Source organism: Nicotiana sylvestris, chromosome 2 (genome assembly GCF_000393655.2).
Source record: "Nicotiana sylvestris chromosome 2, ASM39365v2, whole genome shotgun sequence".
Taxonomy (NCBI): domain Eukaryota; kingdom Viridiplantae; phylum Streptophyta; class Magnoliopsida; order Solanales; family Solanaceae; genus Nicotiana; species Nicotiana sylvestris.
This window is the reverse complement of record NC_091058.1, coordinates 154,511,194-154,534,680: the sequence shown is the minus strand read 5'-3', so window position 1 is coordinate 154,534,680 and position 23,487 is coordinate 154,511,194. Positions and strand designations below refer to the sequence as shown.

Below are 23,487 nucleotides of genomic sequence, written 5' to 3'. Positions count from 1 at the left end.
AAATCAAAAGAAAATATTCTCTCAAGTGCTGGCCACAACCTCTCTCAAGAACAAAGTTGCTGCAACCTCAAGGACCAGATCCAAAGATTGAAGATATCTTAAGTCCCTAGGTTTGTTGAGTCTTTGTTATTTGTTCTTCATTTGTAACTCCTACTTAGCTTATTTAGAAGCATTGTGTAGGAAACCCTTTGTAAATCATAAACCCTTGTGTTTGTGTCTTGGCTAGAGTTAGTCGAGTTGTAAAGTCATTGTAATAGAGTTATTACAAAGTGGCTTGTAATAGTGTTGTTACAAGTTAGTGAGTGATTAAGTCTTTGTAATATAGTTATTACAAAATGGCTTGTAATAGTGTAGTTACAAGTTAGTGAGGGATTAAGAGATTAATTCATAGGTTACAATAGGTTGTAATCTAAAGATTGCTAAGTAGTGAAGTTGAAATCCTACAATGGTAGGTCGTGGTTTTTAATCCCGTTGAGTTGGGAGTTTTCCACGTAAAATTCCTCTATATTCTTTATTTACTGCCGATTTACTGTGGAAATAATTAGTGAACCCGATTCTCTATACAGTTTTATGGACGCTTAGTTTCTATCAATTGGTATCAGAGCGGGTTCTTTCTAAAAGGTTAACACCTAGAAAGGATATTCATGGCTGCTCCACCAAACTTCGAGGAAGGACAATCAACATACAGACCACCAAGATTTAACGGCCAATACTTTGTTTGGTGGAAAACAAGAATGCATGACTTCATAATGGCTGAGGACTCCGAGCTTTGGGATGTGATTTGTGATGGTCCTTTTGTCCCTATGAAGGCTGTTGGAGAGGGAACAAGGACTTTTCCAAAAACAAGAAAAGAATACAATGGTGCTAACCGAAAAGCTATTGAGAAGAACTTCAAGGCGAATAAGATTATTGTGTGTGGTATTGGACCAGACGAGTATAATCGTATCTCGGCATGTGAATCTGCCAAGAAAATCTGGGAAGCTCTTCAAACAGCTCACGAAGGAACTACTCAGGTATAGTAGTTCAAAATAGATATTCTTATAACTAAGTATAAACTCTTTAAAATGGAAGAGCATGAGTTCATTCAAGAGATGCATACCCATTTCACCTCCATAATCAATGAGCTTCATTCACTTGGTGAAATCATTCCAACCAACAAGCTAGTCCGGAAGATACTCAGTATTCTACTAGGTTCCTGAGAGAGCAAGGTTAATGCTATCACTGAAGCCAAAGACCTACAGAAGCTGACTATTGACGAGCTTATTGGAAATTTCAAAACATATGAGATGAAGAGAAAGAAGGATCTTGAAAGAAGAGAGACCAATGAGGAGAGGAACCTGGTTCTCAAAGCTGCCCTTACTGACTCAAGTAGTGATGAATATGAAATAACGTATCTCACTCGAAGATTTCAAAAGATGGTTCGTAAAAATGGTGGGATCCCAAAGAAAGGAAGTTCCAGCAGGAATTTCAAAGGAAATAATTGTTGTCATAAGTGTGGAAAGCCTGGACACTTGATTAAAGATTGCCCTCTTCATAAGCAGGATCATGATAAAATCAACACTGATAAGGCAGCTAAGAGGAACTCGGTCCTTGACAGGATTTTTGAAAGAAGAGATGTTGCTGACAACATGGTGAAGCAAGCTTTGGCTGACTGGGGAGATTCCTCTAGTGAATCTGAAGGTGAGGATGACCAAGGAGATGCATCTATGATGGTTGTTGACAATAAATATGAGTCAATCTTTGCACTCATGGCTGAATTTGATGATGACGAGGACAATGATGAAGATGAGATAAGTTTTTTTGATGTTCAAAGAAATTTAAAAACTTACTCTAAGAAAAAATTGATGTCCTTAGCAAATGTGTTGATTGATGCCTATCATAGCCTCATTAATGAGAAAAATACTTTAATAGAAGAAATTGGTGACATAGAATAAAAGAGGGATGATATGGTAGTTTCTATTGTAGATTTGAAGAAACAAGTGGAAGACGCAACTAGAGAACATAATTTGTTGAAGAAACAAATAAAAAAAATGGAAGAACAACACTAAGGGTAAAGAAGTGGCTAGTGAGGCTCAACTTGAGCTTGAGAGTGAGCTTAAGAAAGCTAAAACAAGTCTTGTTGCTGAGCTTGAAAAGAATAGATAACTTCAGGAGGATTTAAAAAGGGTTAAAATGATCTTGATAAGTCACTTAAATGGACCTGGTCCTCTGATGTAATAATGTCTATGTACAGGAGTAATGGTGGAACAGGCAAGGAATCGAGTTCCAAAAGGCTAATACCTCCTATAATCCCCATAGCAAGTATGTAATTGTAGCTGATAATAGGTTGTGCACTCACTGTGGTCAAACAGGTCATTACAAGGACTCTTGTAAACTAAAATTCAATATTTGCAAGAAAAAATAAAGTTTTTGTTGAAAAGAGACGTACTGATGAGGAACGTGATTCCCTGAAAAGAAAATATGTGTTGCCTGCATGGGCAAAAAGAAGTTTAATCCGCCCGTTCTATCATTATAAGGGACCCTAGCTAGCTTGGGTTCCTAAGTCTAATCATTGATTTAATGTGCAGGCTGAAGTGAGAGGTAGCAGTAAAAAAATGGTATATAGATAGTGGCTGCTCTAAGCATAAAATTAGAAGAATGAATGATGTCCTCTCACTCTAGGCCTTCCAAGGTGGGAGTATGTTTTTTCGAAATGGCAAGAAGGGCTATATTCTTGGTATTAATAAAATTGACAAAACACTCTCCCATGTAAATTGAAAATGTGTATCATGTGAATGGCTTGAACTATATCTTTTTGAGTGTGTCTCAAATCTGTGATAAGGAAAAATGAAGTGAAGTTCTTTTCCAAATATTGCATTGTCACAAATCTCAATAATGGTTAAATAGTGTTGATAGCTAAAAGGTTCAAGAACATCTATGTTGCAGACCTTGATTCACTTAATGGTGGTGATGTAACATGCCTAAGTGTCATTGATGATGATGCTGAGTTATGGAGTAGATGATTGGGGCATGTGAGTTTTTATTTGCTGAACAAGTTGGTTATGGAGGACTTGGTTCATGGGCTGAAATAGTCAACACTTCCTGCTACTCGATTAACAAGTGCATGATCAGATCCCTTCTCGAGAAGTGTCTCTATGAACTGCTCAATGGGAAAAAACTCAAACTGACTTATCCGAGAGCCTTTGGATGCAAAATACTTTGTTCTCAACAATGGTGGCAAAGGGTCACATAACAAAGAAGATAAAGATGGAGAATTCACAAATGCTCCTGGTGAAATTATAGATATTGCAAATAGAAAGATTGATTTGATATGTCAAGTCAAGTAGAGCAATGTAGAAGATACAACAGAATTTCCAAAAGGCACAGAAGGACCTAGTCCCTCGATGATTGGCTATGCTAAGAAGGAAAGGTACAATGCTAAAAAGTATTTTTCGGCGACATCTAACTCAAAGATATACTGTTATAGGTATACACATATGGCAGTTTCAGGACAAAACAAATAAGAGTGACATTGCACTTCCAGAAGTCTTTGCTCAGATTTTCAAAAACCGTCAAGGAACCTAGTTTCTGCGACTCAGGTTAGTAGTCTCTCCAATACTTATATGCATTTTTAAGTTGCTGAAGTGTCATGTCATTAATTTATTCCGGCCTTTCTCCTGCCTCTCTCCTAATTTTTAAGTCCAAAATGTTAAACCTCTTCTGAACTGACCCAAAGCCCAAAAAACCACTTTTCTATCTTACATCCAACCAAAATCGATTCTTTTCTTCCAAACCAAAATCAACCTTGTCTCAAAAATAACCCTTCTCTCCAAATATGCCAGAAGTGAACCCAACTCTGTCATTTTCCAAAATCCTAACTCCATCTAAATTAAAACCCCAAGAAATCTTTGGTAGATTTTGATGGAAGTTTCACTAAAAGGGAACAAGGTAGATCTAATATTTTAGAGCGTGAGGCTGAAATTGTTGCTGGATTTGTGGAAGTTTTGATGGATGGAGAAATTGGTAAATGTGAGAACTGAATGAGGGACATGATTCCTCAAGTCCTTCTCAGGAAGTCAATTTTAATGATGATCTTTTTCCTTTTGAGTTCTGTGTTTAAACGAACTTCCGATCTAGTTAAAAGGATTGATGAAAAGTAGGCTGATTAATGATGAAATGGTGTGACCTGCTGATGTGATTGTGGAAGAGAGAATGAAAAAAAAAATGGAGAAAGGAAAGTTGATTGAGAAAGATGCAGCAGATGATAAGGGTAAACAGATTGAGAAGAAAAAGAGGGAGACAAGGCTGCTTAGGGAAAGAAAGGGTAGTGCAAGTGAGGAACATGGTTCTTTGCAGAAGCAAAAGGTTGAGTCATCAGGTTTGGAGAGGTAGAAGACTCTAGAGTCTCAAAAAGTGTTGTTAGGCAGAGTATTGACTCTGATATTGCTGAAAAATAGAGGAACCTCTTGACATTGTTGAGTTCCAAAAATAGAATCACCTCTTTGTTCCTCCAAGTCCCAACATTTATGAAGAAGAAGTAAAAACTTCTATATTTTTTGTGATACTCTGATGCTATATGTGAATGGGATTGAGTTTGTTCTTGATGAGAAGAAGCTTGGGGAGATTCTTGGTGATCTGATTGATGGTTCAGCCTACTCAGATGGGTTAAGAACCAGGTCCTCGTGGACCCTTAGCAGAATAGAATGCTAAGTTGAAGGGTGAGAATGAAAGATTGAGAAAATATGTGGAGGAACTGAGAGAGCAGATGATCATTGATCAAAGGAATGGACAAGCTCATCAAGGCCTTAGCCCATTACTTTTCCTCCTGCCTAGTGATTCATGTCTTTCACTCCTTCTATAAATTCTTATCTTCTTTTGATTCCTATATTTGATGACATTGGTATTTTAGTTGTTTAAATTGTCATATTATGTATTGTTGAAACTACTGTGCTTTTATTATAATTACTCTACTATAGGCAATCACTCTATTTTGTGCAATGACATTCACTTATTGTTCTTGTTATTGTTTATCTGTGTTGCCCAAGTGGCATGAGTTAATGTTGCTGAACTTCTTTTTGGCTATGCTTCTTCTGTTATTCTTTTCAATGATGCCAAAAAGGGGAAGTTATATAGGTGTCAACATGGGGGAGGAACAGAATCGAATTGATATATTGTGTTGTGCATGAAAGATAGCTCTGCTTCGCAGGGGGAACGTTGCTGATAATATGTTGATTATAAGTTTGATCCGCAGGGAAACATGTGGGGAATCTGGTTCTCAAGGGGAATATTAATTTTGGATTTGTCATCATAAAAAAGGGGTAAATTGCTCTAAGTTACACTATGTCATGTTTTGATGATGGCAAACATTCTCAAAGAACTGGGTACGGACCAGATGTGATCAGTACATGTAAGGAATCTGATTCTTAAGGGGGAATATTAATTCTGGATTTGTCATCATCAAAAAGGGGGAAATTGATAAGTTATGGTATTTTGAGTTTTGATGATTTGCCAAACAGTCTTGAGAAACCAGTTCTGATCAGCTCTTTAGGTTGGGTTCTTAGGGGGGATATGGTTGATTCGTAGGGGGAACAATGTGGAGATCCGGTTTTCAGAGGGAGATATCAATTCTAAGTTTATCATCATCAAAAAGGGAGAAATTAATAGGTTACAAGTACTTTGGACATAAGTACTTTACTTTATATTTTGATAATCTAACAAACTTACCATCCAGAACCAGATAAGGAACCTGTTATATATTTAAAAGACCTTAAGATCACAAAGTTCCAGGTTGGGAACCAACGTGGGATATAACTCAATTCCTCAGAATGGAAGGAATAGCTGAGGGAACAGGTCCCTACCAGTTCCCGAGGAGACTGTATGAAGTCAACTCTCTAGCTGGAAAGTTGTTGCCTGAACACGCTATTATACAGGAACAGTGCAGCAGTCAACTTTCTGTGGAAGGATTTTTACCTACCTTGTTTACATCATTGTAAGTGATGTCACATATGTATAAATACAATTAAGGAAGGTAAAACAACTTACTTTATGAGAGAACAAGATAAGGAATCTGATACAATTAAGTTCCATTGCATTCAGAATAACTAGTCAGATGTCTGGTTCAATTCTCAATGAAAGTAGATAAGGAAACAACAGAGGGACCAGATATGGATCAGTTTCCCTCGTTGTTGTACAATCAACTCTATAGATGTAAAAGTTATTGCACTGTACCGTCTGGCTGGCTGCTGCACTGCACCGTCTAGCAGCAGTACAACAGCAAAACTGTAGCTTGCTAAGGCCAAACTAAAGGGCACTTTATTGCATCATCCTTGATGACATCATACACACATACTATCAACATGAGGCAAGGGATTTCATCTCCTCAACACTTGCAAAAATCAAAAGAAAATATTCTCTCAAGTGCTAGCCACAATGTCTCTCAAGAACAAAGCTGCTGCAACCCCAAGGACCAGATCCAAAGATTGAAGATATCTTAAGTCCTTAGGTTTGTTGAGTCTTTATTATTTGTTCTTCATTTGTAAATCCTACTTAGCTTAGTTAGAAGCATTGTAAGGAAACCCTTTGTAAATCATAAACCCTTGTGTTTGTGGCTTGGCTAGAGTTAGTTGAGTTGTGAAGTCTTTGTAATAGAGTTATTACAAAGTGGCTTGTAATAGTGTTGTCACAAGTTAGTGAGTGATTAAGTCTTTGTAATAGAGTTATTACAAAGTGGCTTGTAATAGTGTAGTTACAAGATAGTGAGGGATTAAGAGGTTAATTCTTAGGTTACAATAGGTTGTAATCTAAAGATTGCTCAGTAGTAAAATTGAAATCTTACAAGGGTAGGTCGTGATTTTAATCCCGTTGAGTTGAGAGTTTTCCGTATAAAATTTTTCTGTGTTCTTTATTTACTGCCGATTTACTGCGGGAACAATTAGAGAACCCGATTCTCTATGCACTTTGGAAGACACTTAGTTTCTATCAATCTTTCAATCTACTCCCACACGTCCTCGACCTTATCCATAAAACACCACTTTAGGAATCCCCATACTGTCAATCACTTCCTATGGCTCATAGTTCATGCCAAATTACCAACCGCCACCCTGCTCGCCAATAGGAATATACCTTTAGATTCTATTTGCAAAATTTGCCACCAACAAAGACAACCCGTATATCTTCCTTTTCTGTACAAATGCTACTAGACTATAGCAACATTTCAATATACAAATTATTCTCCAAGATTTTTTACCTAGTTACACATGAAATGCACCTCCCCTAAGTTAATTCAACTAATTTTTCACATTTACCTACCCTCCTCCATACTTATCCCTGTTATTTTATGGCAACTATGGCGAATACGAAATTGTAATGTCCATGATAACACTACCCTTCCAGTCCACGTCCCCTCCATCATCTCTATAGCAACACAAATATACTACCTCAAATATATCCCCACTCTTAAACATGGTAAACGTCTTCACTCCATCGCTTGGGCACCCCCACCACCACGGCACTACAAGCTTAATCTCGATGGTGCATTTGACCCAGCGACCAACACATGTGGTGCTGGAGGGGGGGGGGGCGTCTTTAGAGATCACATGGGCTGCTGGATCACTGAGTTTAGCAAACATCTCCAGGCCACTGATACACTTCATGCAGAGCTACTTACCCTCCACCATGGGCTAACCATTACACTCACTCGAAATTTACATTCATTACTAGTCAAAACGGATTCCCAGGTATTGATCCAACTTATTGATAGGGACACTCCCAAATACACACACCTACTTAATGCATGCAGGTTGATACTAAATGAGCTTCAGGTCCAGCAGCTTGTCCACACGTATTGGGAGGTGGCAGATGCTTTAGCAAAATATGAAAAATCACTCACTCAATCTACTCTTCAGCATGTTCAACTTTTGAGAACCCCCCACCTTTAATTTCCCCGCATTTACATTTTGATGTACTGGAACTAGAACACTACGCTTAGTACCAAACTCTGTAACTCGTCTTTTTTAGTATCAATGAAATTCTCCGTTAAGCAAAAAAAATAGTTTTCATGAGCAACCAAAAGGAGAACAAAGTAAAAGAAATAAGCAAAGTTGGGAAAAAGAATTTTACGAGTCAAATTGTAAAAGAAACCAGCATCAAATCGATAGAGTCCATTTCATTGAACAAGATTGTTGAGATTTAGGGTTTTGACAATTAACAAAGTGTGTCCTGTGAATGTGTGCTAAGAACCAGGTCCTCAAGGTAACTGCAAAGTATTCTAAGAACCAGGTCCTCAAGGTAGTTGTTGAATATTCTTACAAGACAGTAACTATTGCACAAAATTACTATAGTCCGAGATTGCTGGAAGAAAACTGTTAATATGATAATGTGATAAGGGCCGTAGTCCAAGAAGATATGCTCGCATAAGTGATAGATAAGAGTCACAAGATTTGTGGAGTCCTTGGATCTATAAGAGTCCTGTCAAATAACAAGTTTACTTTGCGTAGGACTCCCAAAAGATCTCAGAGTCCAGGGAAGTTAAATACTTTTCTGATGGACTAAGGTTACTATCCTTCTGCACATCTAAATGTGGAACTACATTTTCAATACTCAAGTTGATTACTAGTCTTAGCGTTCTTCTTGAGTCTGTTATAAACACGTAATTTTTTACCCGAGCAACTTTTAAAAAGTACTATTTTTAAAAAAATAATTAGGATATTTATTTGGGTTTATTTCTATAGGATTTTACTTAATTACTAATTTAATTCTATTTTTAAGGCACAAAAATTAAAAAAATATATATGTATATGTATATATATATATAGTTTCATGTTTTACCTTATTTCTATTTAGTTTAGGTTATTAATATTTTATAGCCATATCTTTTGTTTTTACCATAATTTTTCACTTTTATTTTGAATATAATAATTTATATAAAATTGATATTTTAAAAAAAAATGGTTTCATAGTATGATATATATTTTATTTAATTAATGAGAATTAGTTTTATTTTTTATATATAGTTAAGAAATTGGGCTTGTTAGTCAATGAACCTTAGGAATTGAAGAAGTCCCAAATTTTGGCCCAATTTCGGCTAAGACAAGGCCCAAATCTGGGCAACCCAATTCCCCCTTGCAATGTAGCCCCATATCCACCGACCCAACATTTTGACCCGCGACCCGTCTGCCTATCCGCCCCATTTTCCCCCTCTAATCTTGGCCTTCCATTAACTTTGATCCAACAGACCCAATTAATCCCCACATCCATATAAAATCTTACTTTTAAACAAACCCTAAACCTAAAATACACAACACCAAGCGGCGCCCCCCTCCCATGCTCTTACCGTTTCCAGCTCATGCCAAACTCGCCGGGAAACTCAAAAAAAACTGGCGAGTTCACTCAGCCGAGTGCCATGGTCCCCCCTCTCGTCTTCTCCTTCTTCCACGTCATCCCTTCCGTACCAAATCTCATCATTTTAATCCGATTCATGCGGATTCCTTCTTTTATTTCTTTTGTTTAAACAAAAATCCGGACCCTTGAATAAATCGGGGAAGAATGAGAATCGTTGGATGAAATTTTTGTCCAAAAATCTCCATTTTTCCTATTTTTATTTGTGAAAGGGATTTTCGGATTTTATCTGGTGGTCCCACATGCTTTCTTGGAGAAGAAGGAGGAGGAAGCTTCGAGAGGGAGCTATATATTTGATGTTTTTCGGACAGAAAAGGGAGAGAAAAATTTGGAGAATTTCTTGACAAAAAGAGCTAGGGTTTTTCGGATTTTTGGTTGTTCCATAAATTTCAATTCATTCGAAAATTAGAGTTTTCTTTTAGTGTTCTTTGATTCTGTTTTGTTTCGTTTTCATATATAAAAAAGAACAAAAATTAGTTTCTTCTGATTCGGATTTTACATCAAATTCAGAAAAATAAAAAAAAAGAGTCAGTTTCTTCTTCTGGATTCTTGTTCGAAATGGAGTTTAGCTAAGGTTCAAGGTTAGATATCAGTCGCAAATCTGAAGTTCCGTCCGAGCTCCTGTCCTATTCATTTGTTTGTTTCTTCGTTGGAATTCTGGGAATTGAAGCCGAGCTTCCGTTGAATCATATATTGTTACTTAAACAGGAGTTCAACTTTACAGGTTCATTCCCGTGTCCCTCTTCTTTGTTTGAATTTGGTTGGAATGGATTGAAATGTATAAGAATCATTAAAAATGGATTAAATAAGCAGTGATTTCGAAGATTGTGTTTAACTTCCCTTTGATTCGAGTCTACGTTCTGTGTCGATTGTATGTGCGTTGAATTTTTCTGGTGAAACCTCCTAGATGATAAATGAGCATGAACTGTTCGGATCCCTGTTTGGTTCAGTCAGATTGATATTTGAAGTTTTAGAACCAATCGCGATGAAACTGTGTATTCATCGTGTCGAGCGGAAGTTGATTTGTCATTGTTTTTGCTTATGATTAAGTAGTCGAAGGCCTTCAGCCATTAGAGTAGTATGTTCTTTGACTTCATCTCTGCTTAAGGTTTGAAGTTCCGAGTTTGGATTTTCATACTCTTTGAAACATGCTTACAAACAAAACCATGCCTTCCAGCTATCCATATCTGAAACGGAATCACACTTTCTCACATGTGTTGAACTAGAATTTCTCTGTTGTTTCCATGACTAGACAGAATAGTTCAGCTCGCTTGGATTTGTGAGTTGTTTTCCCATATAGTCAGTTCGATCATGAGTTACTAAATCAAATAGTGTGCATTTTGGAGAAGGGTGTGGCATTAATCAACTGGTATTAGACTGTTGATTGCGCTTAATCTCCTGTGTTGCAAACTAAGTTTGGATTAGTTTACTTTCATCATGGTCAATCTTGGCATGTTAAGTGTTCGATTACCAAAACTGTAGTTTGTGTCCGCTGTGAGCACGTGATTTTTGCTTCACAAAACTACTCCAAAAGAAATCAAAAAAAAAACTTCCATTTTCTTTGTATACAATTTTTAGGATTTGCGTGGCATTTCTGAGTAATTATTTGTGTTGTCAGTAAATGGTTATCTTGTTACAACTAATGGAAATAATAAAAGTATGTAGCATATGCACTTAGTGTTTTTGTTTCTTGCAAATAGGAAGTAATTAAACCATAATTGGGTTTTTAAAAGAAGGAAAATCACAAAAATAAGTAATTGTTGTAATTTGGTCATTTAAATGTGTCATTGTGTGATTTCATTTTCTTTGTTTTGTATTGTAAGTGTTAATTAATATTTGTAGTTGTATTTAGATTTTACAATTAATTAGGATTTGTATTAAATCAGAAAATTAAAGAAGAAAAGGAAAAGAGTTCAAAATAAAGAAAGAATCGGATTGGACCAGTTTTTAGGCCCAAGAGTTGCACTTCCTACCCAGCCCAGATCTGTCAACCCAAAAGCCATCAAACGACGTAGTATAGGGCAAGAGCTACGTCGTTTTAATGGTGCCCGTCCAGGTAATCTCAAGACAACCAAACGATGTCGTATTGGCATTTTCCATCTGGACCGTTGATCAAATAGATCCAACGGTCTAGTTCAGTTCTTTCATTAAACCAAACGACGTCGCATAATTGTATTCAATAGGGACCGTTCATTGATTTTTGATCTGATGGTTCCAGGCCTTTCCCCATGACCCGACCCACCTGCATCTGAGACCGACCCAATCCCCACTAAATCAAAACGGCACCGTTTAGTTAAATGAATTGATCCATGCCGTAGATCTTACCTGATCCAACGGACGAGATCAAACCACCCCTCCCCTATATAAACTAAATTCATACCCCAGCCCCCTAACCAAACACCCCCCCCTCTCACCTTCCTGTTCATCATCGTCTCTGAGACGACTTCCCCCAAAACCCTAGCCACCCTAGTTCCCTTTCACCTGAAACCCGGCGGCAACGATGCCGCCGGTCACCACCTTAACACCCCTGAACCCCTTCGACCTCCTCTTTCCAACCATCACCATAACTCCCCTCGAATCAGGCCCCAACTCTTCGAATATTAAATCGAAGGTGGGCCTGAGGACACAACCTTATCCGATGACCACCAAGCTAACACCCAGTGACCTTCCAGCCAAATGACCCCTAGGCTTCCCTCACCCCTAGGTCATCATTGGTTCCTTTCGAATCTGCCCAAAAATGTTCGAACCCCAAATCCGAAGAAAAAAACAAAACCCTAAAATTCCAAACCATGGAATCTGCCCAAATTAAATGAAAGATTAGGGTCTAATAGACCTTAATCGAGGTATTCTCAAATGAGAATACTTCGACTAAAGTCTGTTCGACCTCAAAGTGTCCGAATCTTAGTTCGAGCCTATGTCCGTATGAATTCTGAAGTTTCAAGGTATTTTATTTTTATTTTTATTCTGTATTTATGATTTTGTTTATCTGGGTATTTGTTTAGTTTAGTTTTATTGTTTCCCCTGCTGTTTCAGTTCATCATATCATCTCAATAGACCTTTTATTTGTTCTAAATATATCATTTGTTTATGATTGCTGTAATTATTATGTGTGTGATCGATTAATAAGTTGCGTCGATTAGTTAGTTTCCATTTAATCCTTAATTCTGTCAATAACACTGAAATTATCCGAATTGCCTATTTCTTTGTTTGCTGATTTGATCAATGTCAGTTGTAATACGTAATCGTTTAATTGAGCGTCATTGATTAGGTCGTTCGTATAATTTGAATCAATTGGCATTCTGTTGTTTATAATTTTCAAATTGTTAGTCATCCAGTTAATTCAGATGCTGTTTTGAGTATGAGCATTGTTCTGAATCACTGGAACCTTTGTATTTGATGTAGTTTCTGCCATAAATGCTAGCCGAATTGGTTATAGCTGTTAATCAAGTCAGTTTTGGTTAATTGATTAGTTAAACAGATTTTGATACAATAGTTGTATTGGGCTAGGACAGTAAATCACAGTGGTTTTCAGGGGTGATTTGGGATTGAAACAGTTAGGTTTATATTTTAGTATTAGTACTTTGTTAGTGGAGTTTTAATTAGTACCCTAATGGGGAACCAAAGGGAGTGGAGGGGCTGAAATTAAGGAAAAGTTTTCCTTAATGGCTGAAAATAAGGGAAAAAGCTTTCTTAGTGGAACTAAAAGTGAAAAATCAGAGAAGTGGGAAATTTCTGATTTTAAAAGGGGAAAAGGGGTCCGGGCAGTAGGCTAGAGGAGGGGGGAACAATTTGTATAAAAGGGGGTGTTAGGAACAGATTCTGGGACAGAGATTGGAGAGAAAGAAAAAGGACTGGATTTTGAAGAAAGAACTGATTTTGAAGAACAAAAAAAAAAGAAAAATAGAAAAAGAAAGAGAGAAAAATCAGAAAAGTAAAAAACAGAACTTTACATTAGAAGTTAGGGTGTTAAGGTTTTTTTTCGAGATTAAGAGGTTCAGGTTGCCTTTTCTCGAGTTCAAAAAATCAGAAATATTGTTTCCTTATGGCTGTCCGGGTTGTTTGGTGATATTGATTGGTTTGAATCTGGAATTTCCTGAGGTTCCTGTTACTGTTCTATCTGGTTTTCACGGATTTTTTTTTGGACTGTTCAATCTGCTGAACTGCTGTGTGTGTGCTGCTGTTAATTTCGTTGACCTTCCTATTTTTCTGTTGTTGGGTTTTGCTGCTGCTACTGCTGAATATTACCTCTTTTACCCTCATTTCCAGGTATATATTTAGAATCATGTTATTGCAAAGCTTCAATATTGCAGAGAAATAAAATCTGGAATTTCAAATATGTCCGCTATCCATTTAAATTCATTAGTTAAGTTTCAGTTTTTTTAGTTAGCTAATATAGCTTGTGCTTGACATGGAAACTATTAGTCAATCGTCCTCTTTTGAAATTAGTATAAGCTTTGCAATAATTCTATTTATTTCTAAATCTCATTAATTATAGTTATCTTCGAATTGTCGAGACGGGGGACTTGGTAGAAAGTTGACTATTAATTAAACTTTGTATTTAGACCATGTTAACCAAGCGCTTGGTAACACGGAAATATCAGGGAACCACATTAGTAAATTTCGTCAAGCCTAATTTTGTTTAATTCTAGTTGAATTAAGTATTCTTGTTTATATGAAATATGGTATGATGACAGCCACAGGGACAACCATAAGTGAGAGGTGAATTAATGCAATCCATTACGATTAAAATATTAGAATATTCCGAAAGGTTCAGATGTGTATTTGCGGTATATGTAGTGTCAATTTATTAAATCAATTTGTAAATTAGTTTTCTTTCTTAACAATAAATGGCCCATTTATTTTAGGAATGCGATTAGCTCATTTTCTTATAAAAATAGTATATAAAAATAATGTCAATGTTATTACAAAGTATAGATTTAGTATTTGTAAATAGCTTGCATAAGCCGAGATAAAAATTGGATTGATTTTATCTGTTCCAAATTCAATCATCGTAAGCAAATTAACAGAATAATTAGAACTTTGGACTAAAAACAAGTTGCGTAGAAGAAGATTGGATTTATGAATACCGATTGCGGTATTTTAAGTAAAAGATATACAAAGTAGAGTTCGCTCCGAGTAGAATAATGGGAATTCTATGAAAACAACTAGTTTGCTTATCAATTAACTTCTTCCTAGCTTTGCAAGTAAATCACTTGGCAAATTTTAAGACACATACACTTAGTCCTAAGCATAAGAAGATAATAAATAACTTGTGCACTTGATTATCAAGCTCTAGGGCACATAAACAAATTACGGATGTTGTGTTCACGATATAAAATTGTAATTTTAGTTGCACATTATTTTTATCTCATTAACTCTTCTAGTTTGTATAGTTTTGAGGCGTATAATTCACACATTTAAATCATATAGCCTGTGGTCAACACCTAATAAATTTTAATTTTCTGGAAATCTCGAGGCACTCAATTCAATAATTTCCCATGGCTTTCATATTTAATATAGACGAACATAATAAATATTTGTAGAAAAATTTATATTGCCATTAAGAATATTATTGTGTAGTTGTGGACACGTTCGCGTGACATGATTACATTTCTAAAAACAATTCGGAGTATGCGTTCGCGCAACTTCGAGCAAACCTTCTTAATAAAAAGGGGTTTTTCGGAGGTTATTAAATTAATTTATTTCATATAGCCCGAGATGCGCAGCTCAATATTTAATCATGCAAGAATGACGAATGTTCGTAGTTTTGTTTTAGGCACGCACAACTTCGGCCAAAATTTATTTTATTTTTTTAAAAATAAATAAACATATAATATAAAATATGTTATTAACCTCATTGTGTATACGTACGCGTGACATGATTCTTTATATATAAAAAAACGAATATACGTACGCGTGATTCGTTTCAAGACAGTTCTATAATTATAAACAGTCTAACTAAAAGCGGTAATAAAGTAAAAATTATGCAATAAGATCAAAAAATATATTTAGTAAATCAAGATAATTAGGCCAAGTATAGATTGTTAAGCGACCGCACTAGAACCACGGAATTCGGGAATGCATAACACCTTCTCCCGGATTAATAGAATTCCTTACTCGGATTTCCGGTTCGTAGAACGTTAAACGGAGTCATATCTTCCTCGATTCGGGATTAAATCCGGTGACTTGGGACGCCATAAAATTCCCAAGTGGTAACTCTGAAATTAATAAAGAATCCCGTTTCGGTTGTTCTTTAATTGGAAAAAACTCTCTTTACATATGCCCTCCTCCGGGATGTTGTGTAAAAAGAGGTGTGACAGCTCTGGCGACTCCACTGGGGAGTAGAGCCAGAATCTCTGGTTCAGGGTTCAAGAATTCAAGCTTATAATAACTGTTATAATTGGCCTTATGTATTATTTGATTTATACATGTTTATGCTTAATGTGCTAAATGTTGCTTTTTACTGCTTTAATATTATCTGAATTGTGTATATAAAACTGCTACGAAACCCTTCTTCTTTCTGAGTCTTCTGAATTTATGGTGCACACGTGCGCGTGGACCACCTTTCTGTTAGAATTCATACCAAATAGAACGAAGTTGGGACAAGTAACTAGGCCGGGTAGACTTTCGTGCTCCCGGGACGTTGCCCCCATTTCGGCTTAAGCTGTCCGTTTGGGTAAGCCAGGTCTAAAACAATATGCCTCAGGTTTTTCACTTAAAATAACTCAGCCTCATACCGGATCCCTAGTAGGAACGTTTGTTTGCATCATGTGCATTTGTCCTTGGAGACTCAACACAAGGGTCGGGTCTGTCTAGGACAGGTGCACCCGAAATGAAAAGACCAACCTAATGCATCTTACTTGCTACTTGTGCATTCATTTGCCTCGGATTTTCATGTTGACCAGCTTATCGAGAAAGGATAGAAAATCATTGTGGGAACCGAGAAAGAAAATGGGCTGTTTTAGAAAATTCCCAAAATAGTTTAAAATTTTGAAAAAAGGTAAGTGTCGTTTTTTTATTTATTTGTTAAAATAAAATAAAAAAATCATTAAAAGTTTTTTTATGAATGTCAGTTTTCAAAATGAGTCTTGATTTTGTTAAAATTAATCGCAGATACAAAATGAGCACCATCCAAAACCCACCATTCGCAAATGTAGATGAGTTTCTATTTCAGCTTCAGATATGGTGGCGTGAGTTAGGAGGAGACGGTCAGAAATGGGCCATTAAGTATTTGGGAACTCTCACAGATATTATGAAAGTTAAACCACGCGATGATTTGATTACGGCGTTAGTAACTTTTTGGGACCCTGTTCACAATGTCTTTCGCTTCTCTGATTTCGAGCTTACTCCCACATTAGAAGAGATAGTTGGATATGTCGGTTTTGACGGAGATTTGAGAAACCAAAATCTTATATTCCCAAAGGCTCCCTCAGTGCATCGATTCTTTGTTCTTCTGAACATCAGTAATCAAATCAGAAAAAGCAACGTTGTCAAAGGGTGTTGTTCTTTCAACTTCCTGTATTCAAGGTTCGGAAAGCCGGATGGATTTGAAATTCATGAAAAGGGCCTTACTAACAAGCAGAACAAGGACACCTGGCAGATTCACCGTCGCTTCTCTTTCATGGTGGCTTTTCTGGGAATCATGGTCTTCCCAAACAAAAAGCGGACAATTGATATTCGCATAGCGAGAGTCGTACATGTCCTCACTACCAAAGAAAGTCACACCCTTTCCCCGATCATTCTCTCAGACATTTATCGGATGTTGACTTTATCTAAATCAGGGGCAAAAGTCTTCGAAGGGTGCAAAATTTTGTTGCAAATGTGGTTGATCGAACATCTCCGACATCACCCCAAGTTCATGCAGTATGGTCCAAGCAATGACAATTTCATCGAGAGTTATGAAGAAAGAATAAAAGATTATAAATCTCCAGAAGGGGTGGAAGCCTAGATATCTCATTTAAGATCTTTAATGGCAAGTCAAATTGAGTAGACTTTGGGATGGCTCCCGGTAAGAGAAGTGATACACATGTCAACCTTGAATAGTTATTTGTTGTTGTTGGGTTTGAGAAGCATCCAGCCATATGCGCCACAGAGAGTTCTAAGACAATTAGGGAGATACCAAGTGGTGCCTGATGATGAGCATTTGAGTATGCAAGTGATCGAGCTACACCCCGAAGCCACTCTCCCCGAGGCTTTGATTCAGCAGATGTGGAATGGGTGTCGATACTTGAAAGATGACACTCAAGTTCCAGATCCTGCGAAAGGCGAGATAAATCCAGGATATGCTAGGTGGTTTGAGAAAAGATCCCGCATGGATGATGCACCAGAACCTGATCTTAGAAGGCCTATAAAAAGACCACATGTTCAAACCTTTGATGATAAAATCCAAAAACGATTGGCTTGGGGAGAAAAGGAAAAGGGATACAAAGAAACTATTCATGCCTTAAAAGAAAGTCTGAGGAACCTCAATTTGGAGAAAGACTTACAAGCACAAGAAGCAGAAGGTGAAAAGAAGAGTCTGATCAGCGAGAATAAAAATCTCCGCGCTCAATTTCAACAGATGAAGAAAGCCTCTGAAGCGCCAGTAAGAAGCTGGAAAGATCAGAAAATCATTGCCAATCTGATGGAAAAAATGCAAGATTATGACTCCATCTTGACAAAGACTGAAAAGGCGTTAGACAAAGCTAAGGAAGAAATCATACAATTAAATGAGGAAGCCAAATCTAATAAGGAACGCCAAGTAATAAGATTCAAAGAAGACATGGCTCAATTCAAGAAAGAGAAGGACCATTGGATACATTCAGAAGCTCAACTCCATGCACAATTGGAAGAAATGAGAAGGTACAATAGAGAACATCAGCACACAGATATTGATAGGGAAAGAGCACAGGCAAGACTCGATCAGGCCAGACTTCGAGCTCAATTGGAGTCAGCTTTAGATCGCGAAGATCGCATAAGAGATATAGCCACCACTCGCCAACAGCAATTGCAAAACCAAGACCAAAATCTCCAAGATTTCAGAGCACAAATCCATGATTTGGCTGTTTACACCTCTCAAAGTTATGTAAACTGCCAAGGGATGGATTATGAAAGGTTTATAGAGCATGCACCTACTTTTGCCCGTCATCTTGCAATGGAGTTATAAAGAATGTACCGTACACTAGGAGGTCAATCAGGTCAAGCCCCACAATGAGCAGATGTTCCAATGATTGAAAGCAAAAGATTATGAAGTAGAGCGTAGTCATAGTTGTTGGAATTTTTATAATCATGTTTTAGTCCGTGTCAAGTCTTTTAAACCATTTTCTTAAAGTGTTGTCCAAATGTAATGTCATTTATGTCTTTGTACTTTTTCGTGTGTTAAAAAATAAATGAGAGTATTAATAATTGTTTTCGCCAGAACTACGCACGGTCTGATTCATGCAAGGACATGATACGTAGGCAATCTCTGTAAGATTCGACCACAGCCAAAAGAAAAGAATAAAATGAAAAGGAAGGGAAATAAAGATAAGAGTGAGTGACAATAAAAAAGAAAGATCAAGAAAAGCTGGGATGACACAAGCAACCGAGCAAATACATGATAGAAAATGGTTAATTGCCTAGGAACATTGCATCTCAACGTGTAATTGTATATGTGTTAAACTCTCAAAACTAACAAGTTTGCTCATTTCCAAAATTCAAGCAGTTAGTTTATCTAGAGTATACTGGCACATTATCATTATCAAACCAGATCAAAAGGACCAATACCCGAAATCATGTCTATCCCGGATGTCGACACAGGTACTGAGATAGAGGAGCTGGACGTCAGTAAAATGAAAGAAGAGATGCTTAAACTTAAGCAACAGATGGCCGAGATGTATCGGGCTTGGTCTACAGGACAATCACCCCCAGCTTACCCGGCTAACCCTTCTTCCACCCCACCACCAGCTCAAACTCAGGATCATCCTACCACTGATCTATCCCCGAGTTTCCCCATTTACCAGCACTACCGAGGCACCACTTCTCATGCACCACAATCTCCACCCCCTAAACCAGTTCCATACCCTCCTCCACCAGTAACTACCGTCTTTGTAGCACCTCCCCCAGCTACACTCCACAAATCTCCTAGTGAACCTATGTTCCAGGCCCAGGACAACCAATACTACCCCTCGGAGCCCACTTTCAAAGCTTCAGAAATCCATTCATTTACTCCCCGTTTTGACCTCCCAACAGAAATTGACAAGCTAGTCAAAAATACCGAATAGGAAGAGATGTTCAGGAAAGTCAAAAGCTTAGAACAATCGTTCCAAGACATGCGGGGGTTAGGAGGGCAGGTCAGTGTGGCCTACAAGGACCTATGTCTGTTCCCAAATGTGCAATTACCAGCTAGTTTCAAGATGCCCAAGTTCGACCTATACAACGGGCACGGCGACCCAGTGGCCCACTTAAGGGGTTTTTGCAGCAAGATGAGGGGAACCGGAGGAAAAGACGAATTATTAATGGTTTACTTCAGTCAGAGTTTGAGCGGATCAACAATTGGAATGGTACACCCGCCAAGACCATGGGAGATGGTACACATGGGATGACCTGGCACAGGCATTTGCTTGTCACTTCCAATACAATCTGGAGATCGTTCCAGATCGACTATCCTTGACTAAGTTTGAGAAAAAGCACAGTGAAAGTTTTAGAGAATATGGGTTCCGATGGAGGGAACAGGCAGCAAGGGTGGATCCCCCAATGAAGGAAAGTGAGATGGTAGATTACTTCCTACAAGCCTTGGAACCTACTTACTATGGCCATTTGGTTTCAGCGATAGGAAAATCATTCAACGAAGTAGTGAAGATGGGAGGTATGGTGGAAGAAGGCCTCAAGTCGAATAAAATCATGAGCTATTCGGCTATCAAAGCAACTACTCAAGCTATTCAAGGCGGCGTAGGAGGGATTGGAAAGAAGAAAAGAGAGGAAGCGGCAATGGTTGATTCAGGAACTTGGTCCGAATCCAGAGGTTCACCTCATTACTACAATCAACCTCGATCCCACCAACCAACTTATCACCACAATTCACCCCAACACTATTATCACCCGTCGGAACCTCATTTTTCCGTCCACCATGCGTAAGCATACAATCAACCACCTGCCCACGCTCATTGGCGTGCTCCTGTCGTACCAAGTACCTACCCATATCCGCGAACCTATCAAAATGTTTTCGGACCAGGTTTCAAGCCTAATCAAGCACTCAAGGGTGAAAGGTTGCAGAAAAAGAAAACCTTTACTCCGTTGGGAGGATCCTACACTAGTCTGTTCCACAGGCTAAAATAGTTAGCTATGCTAAGGCCGATACAATCCAAGCTGCCAAATCCTCCTCCAAAGAATCTGGACTACACTGTTAGCTGTGAGTATTGTTCTGGTACACTAGGTCATGATACAGAAAAGTGCTGGCACTTAAAAAATGCAATACATGAGCTGATTGATACTAATAAAATTGAAGTTCAAACTCCCGAAGCTCCCAATATCAACAGAAATCCGATGCCAGCCCATCAGGAGGCCAATATGATAGAAATAGTGCGGGCTGATGGGGAAACCAAGAAGCCGTCACAAACCGTCATGATGATTCGGTCTCATGAAGCCAAGACAGATGAACAATTAGCAGATGATAAGTCGGTACCCAAGCAGAACAAAACTAGTGTTGAGCCATCTGTGGCAGTTAAGAAGGGATCTTCGAGCAAAGTTGCCACGAAGCAGGAAGGGGTAAAAGTGATTGTGCCAGGGGTGGCCATCAAACCCATCATAGTCGTGGAAGGAGCCCGCGTAGATCGGGTTATTATCAAGCCAGTAACCCAGTTACCAGTGATCAACAGCAAGGCTATTCCATGGAACTACGAACGGGTGACGGTAATGTACAAAGGAAAAGAAGTCAAGGAAGAAATCTGTGAAGTACAAGGTTTGACTCGCTCGGGAAGATGTTTTACTCCCAAGGAATTAAGAAAAGCTAAAAATAATCCAACACCAATGAAGAAAGTCGTGACTGAAAAAGAAGTGGAAGAATTCTTGAGAAAGATGAAGCTGCATGACTATTCTATCGTGGAACAATTAAAAAAGATGCCTGCTCAAATTTCACTATTGTCATTACTGATCCATTCGGACGAGCACCGTCAAGCTTTAATGAAGATCTTGAATGAGGCACACGTTCCCGATAAGATCTCCGTGAATCACTTGGAAAAAATAGCCAACAAAATCTTTGAGGCAAACAAAGTTACATTTTTTGATGATGAATTACCCGTGGAAGGTACTGAGCACAACAGAGCTCTTTACCTCACATTGAAATGTGAAAACTCCGTAGTGACCCGGGTATTGGTTGACAACGGGTCAAGCGCAAACATCTGCCCTCTCTCCACTCTGAGCAAGTTGAAAATAAAAGAGGAGAGGATCCACAAGAATAGTATTTGCGTACGGGGATTTGACGGTGGAAGCAGAGATTCAGTTGGCGACATAGCGCTGGAGCTGACAATAGGGCCAGTTGAATTCACAATGGAGTTTCAGGTGTTGGATATAGCTGTTTCCTATAATTTACTATTGGGTTGACCATGGATCCATGCTGCTAAAGAAGTCCCATCAACTCTACACCAGGTGGTCAAGTTTGAATGGGATAGACAAGAAATAGTTGTGCATGGGGAAGACAGTTCAGATGCTCAGAGCAGTGCCATTGTACCGGTCGTGAGAATAAAAAATGACCAGGGACCATGGGTTTACCAGGTTTTTGACACAATGTGGGTAGAGAAAATTTCGGAGGGGAAATACATTCCAAATCCAAAAATAACCGCTGCATCAGTCATGGTAGCCTATGAGATGTTGAAGAATGGTTTTGTATTCGGTAAAGGTTTGGGCTCATCTTTGCAAGGCGTCATACAACCAGTATCTCTTCCCGAGAACTTGGGAACATTTGGTTTGGGATTCATACCCACTGTTACAGACGTGAGAAAGGCCATAAAGCTAAAACAGAAGGCATGGGTCCTTCCAAAGCCAGTTCCACATCTTTCAAAATCTTTTGTCAAGTCCGGTACCAGAAATCACCTGATAACAACAATTCCTAAATCTATGATTAATCCTGGGGAGGAATTAATTGAAAGATTTGAAAAGCTGTTTGACGATGTGAACATGGTAGAAAGTGGTGAAGGTTCTAGCAATGCAGAAGTTCAATTCATTGGGCCAGAGACAAAGTTTAATAATTGGAAAGCCACTCCTCTCCCCATTCGAAAGGAGTCTTGGTAGTTTATTTTGATTTTCCTTCAGTTTGTTTGGGTTATTTCAGGGTTGTAATCCAAATTTTTATCTTGCAGTCTGTTTGAAGTGTGCAAACCTTGTTATCTTTCATCATCCAATGAAATACAGTTTCCCTTTCATTATCATTCCTGATAGTTTTTCTTTTATTTTCTTCTCTTTTCTGTACAGTCCTTTTTACGCTGGCTCTAGTGATATGGCATGCATAAGAAATCCTCAGCCCAGTCTTAAAAATCAATCTGATTCCAAAATAATAATTCAAGAAGTATATTGTGATTACGAATCAGAATATGATGAGGAGGAGGCCTTCGAAGAGATTAGTAAAGAGTTAATTCACTTTGAAGAAAAATCCAAACCCAACCTGAGTGATACAGAAGCCGTCAATTTAGGAGACACAAATAATATCCGAGAAACTAAAATAAGTGTCCACCTCGAACCAAAGATCCGGGAAGAGTTAATTAAAGCACTCATCGAATTCAAAGATGTTTTTGCATGGTTGTATGACAACACGTCGGGTCTGAGCACCGATTTAGTGGTCCACAAATTGCCCACTGATCCAATGGTTCCTCCTGTCAAGCAAAAACTGAGAAAATTCAAAACTGATATGAGTGTGAAAATTAAGGAAGAAATCACCAAACAGTTGGATGCAAAGGTCATTCGGGTTACTCAATACCCTGTTTGATTGGCTAATGTCGTTCCAGTGCCAAAGAAAGACGGCAAAATCAGAGTATGTGTCGATTATCGCAATCTCAACAAAGCAAGTCCAAAGGATAACTTCCCATTACCCAATATCCATATCTTGATCGATAATTGTGCCAAGCATGAGATATGATCTTTTGTGGATTGCTATGCCGGGTA

General features: G+C 38.1%; 1 protein-coding gene across 1 annotated transcript; it reads left to right on the top strand.

The window, feature by feature from the left end:
• The first annotated feature begins 644 nt into the window (after positions 1–644).
• On the top strand, positions 645–1,934 carry LOC138885814 (uncharacterized). The gene is made up of 2 exons (XM_070166797.1): positions 645–1,013; positions 1,209–1,934. The coding sequence occupies exons 1-2, from the start codon at positions 645–647 to the stop codon at positions 1,932–1,934; spliced, it is 1,095 nt and encodes a 364-aa protein (XP_070022898.1).
• The last annotated feature ends 21,553 nt before the right edge of the window (positions 1,935–23,487 follow it).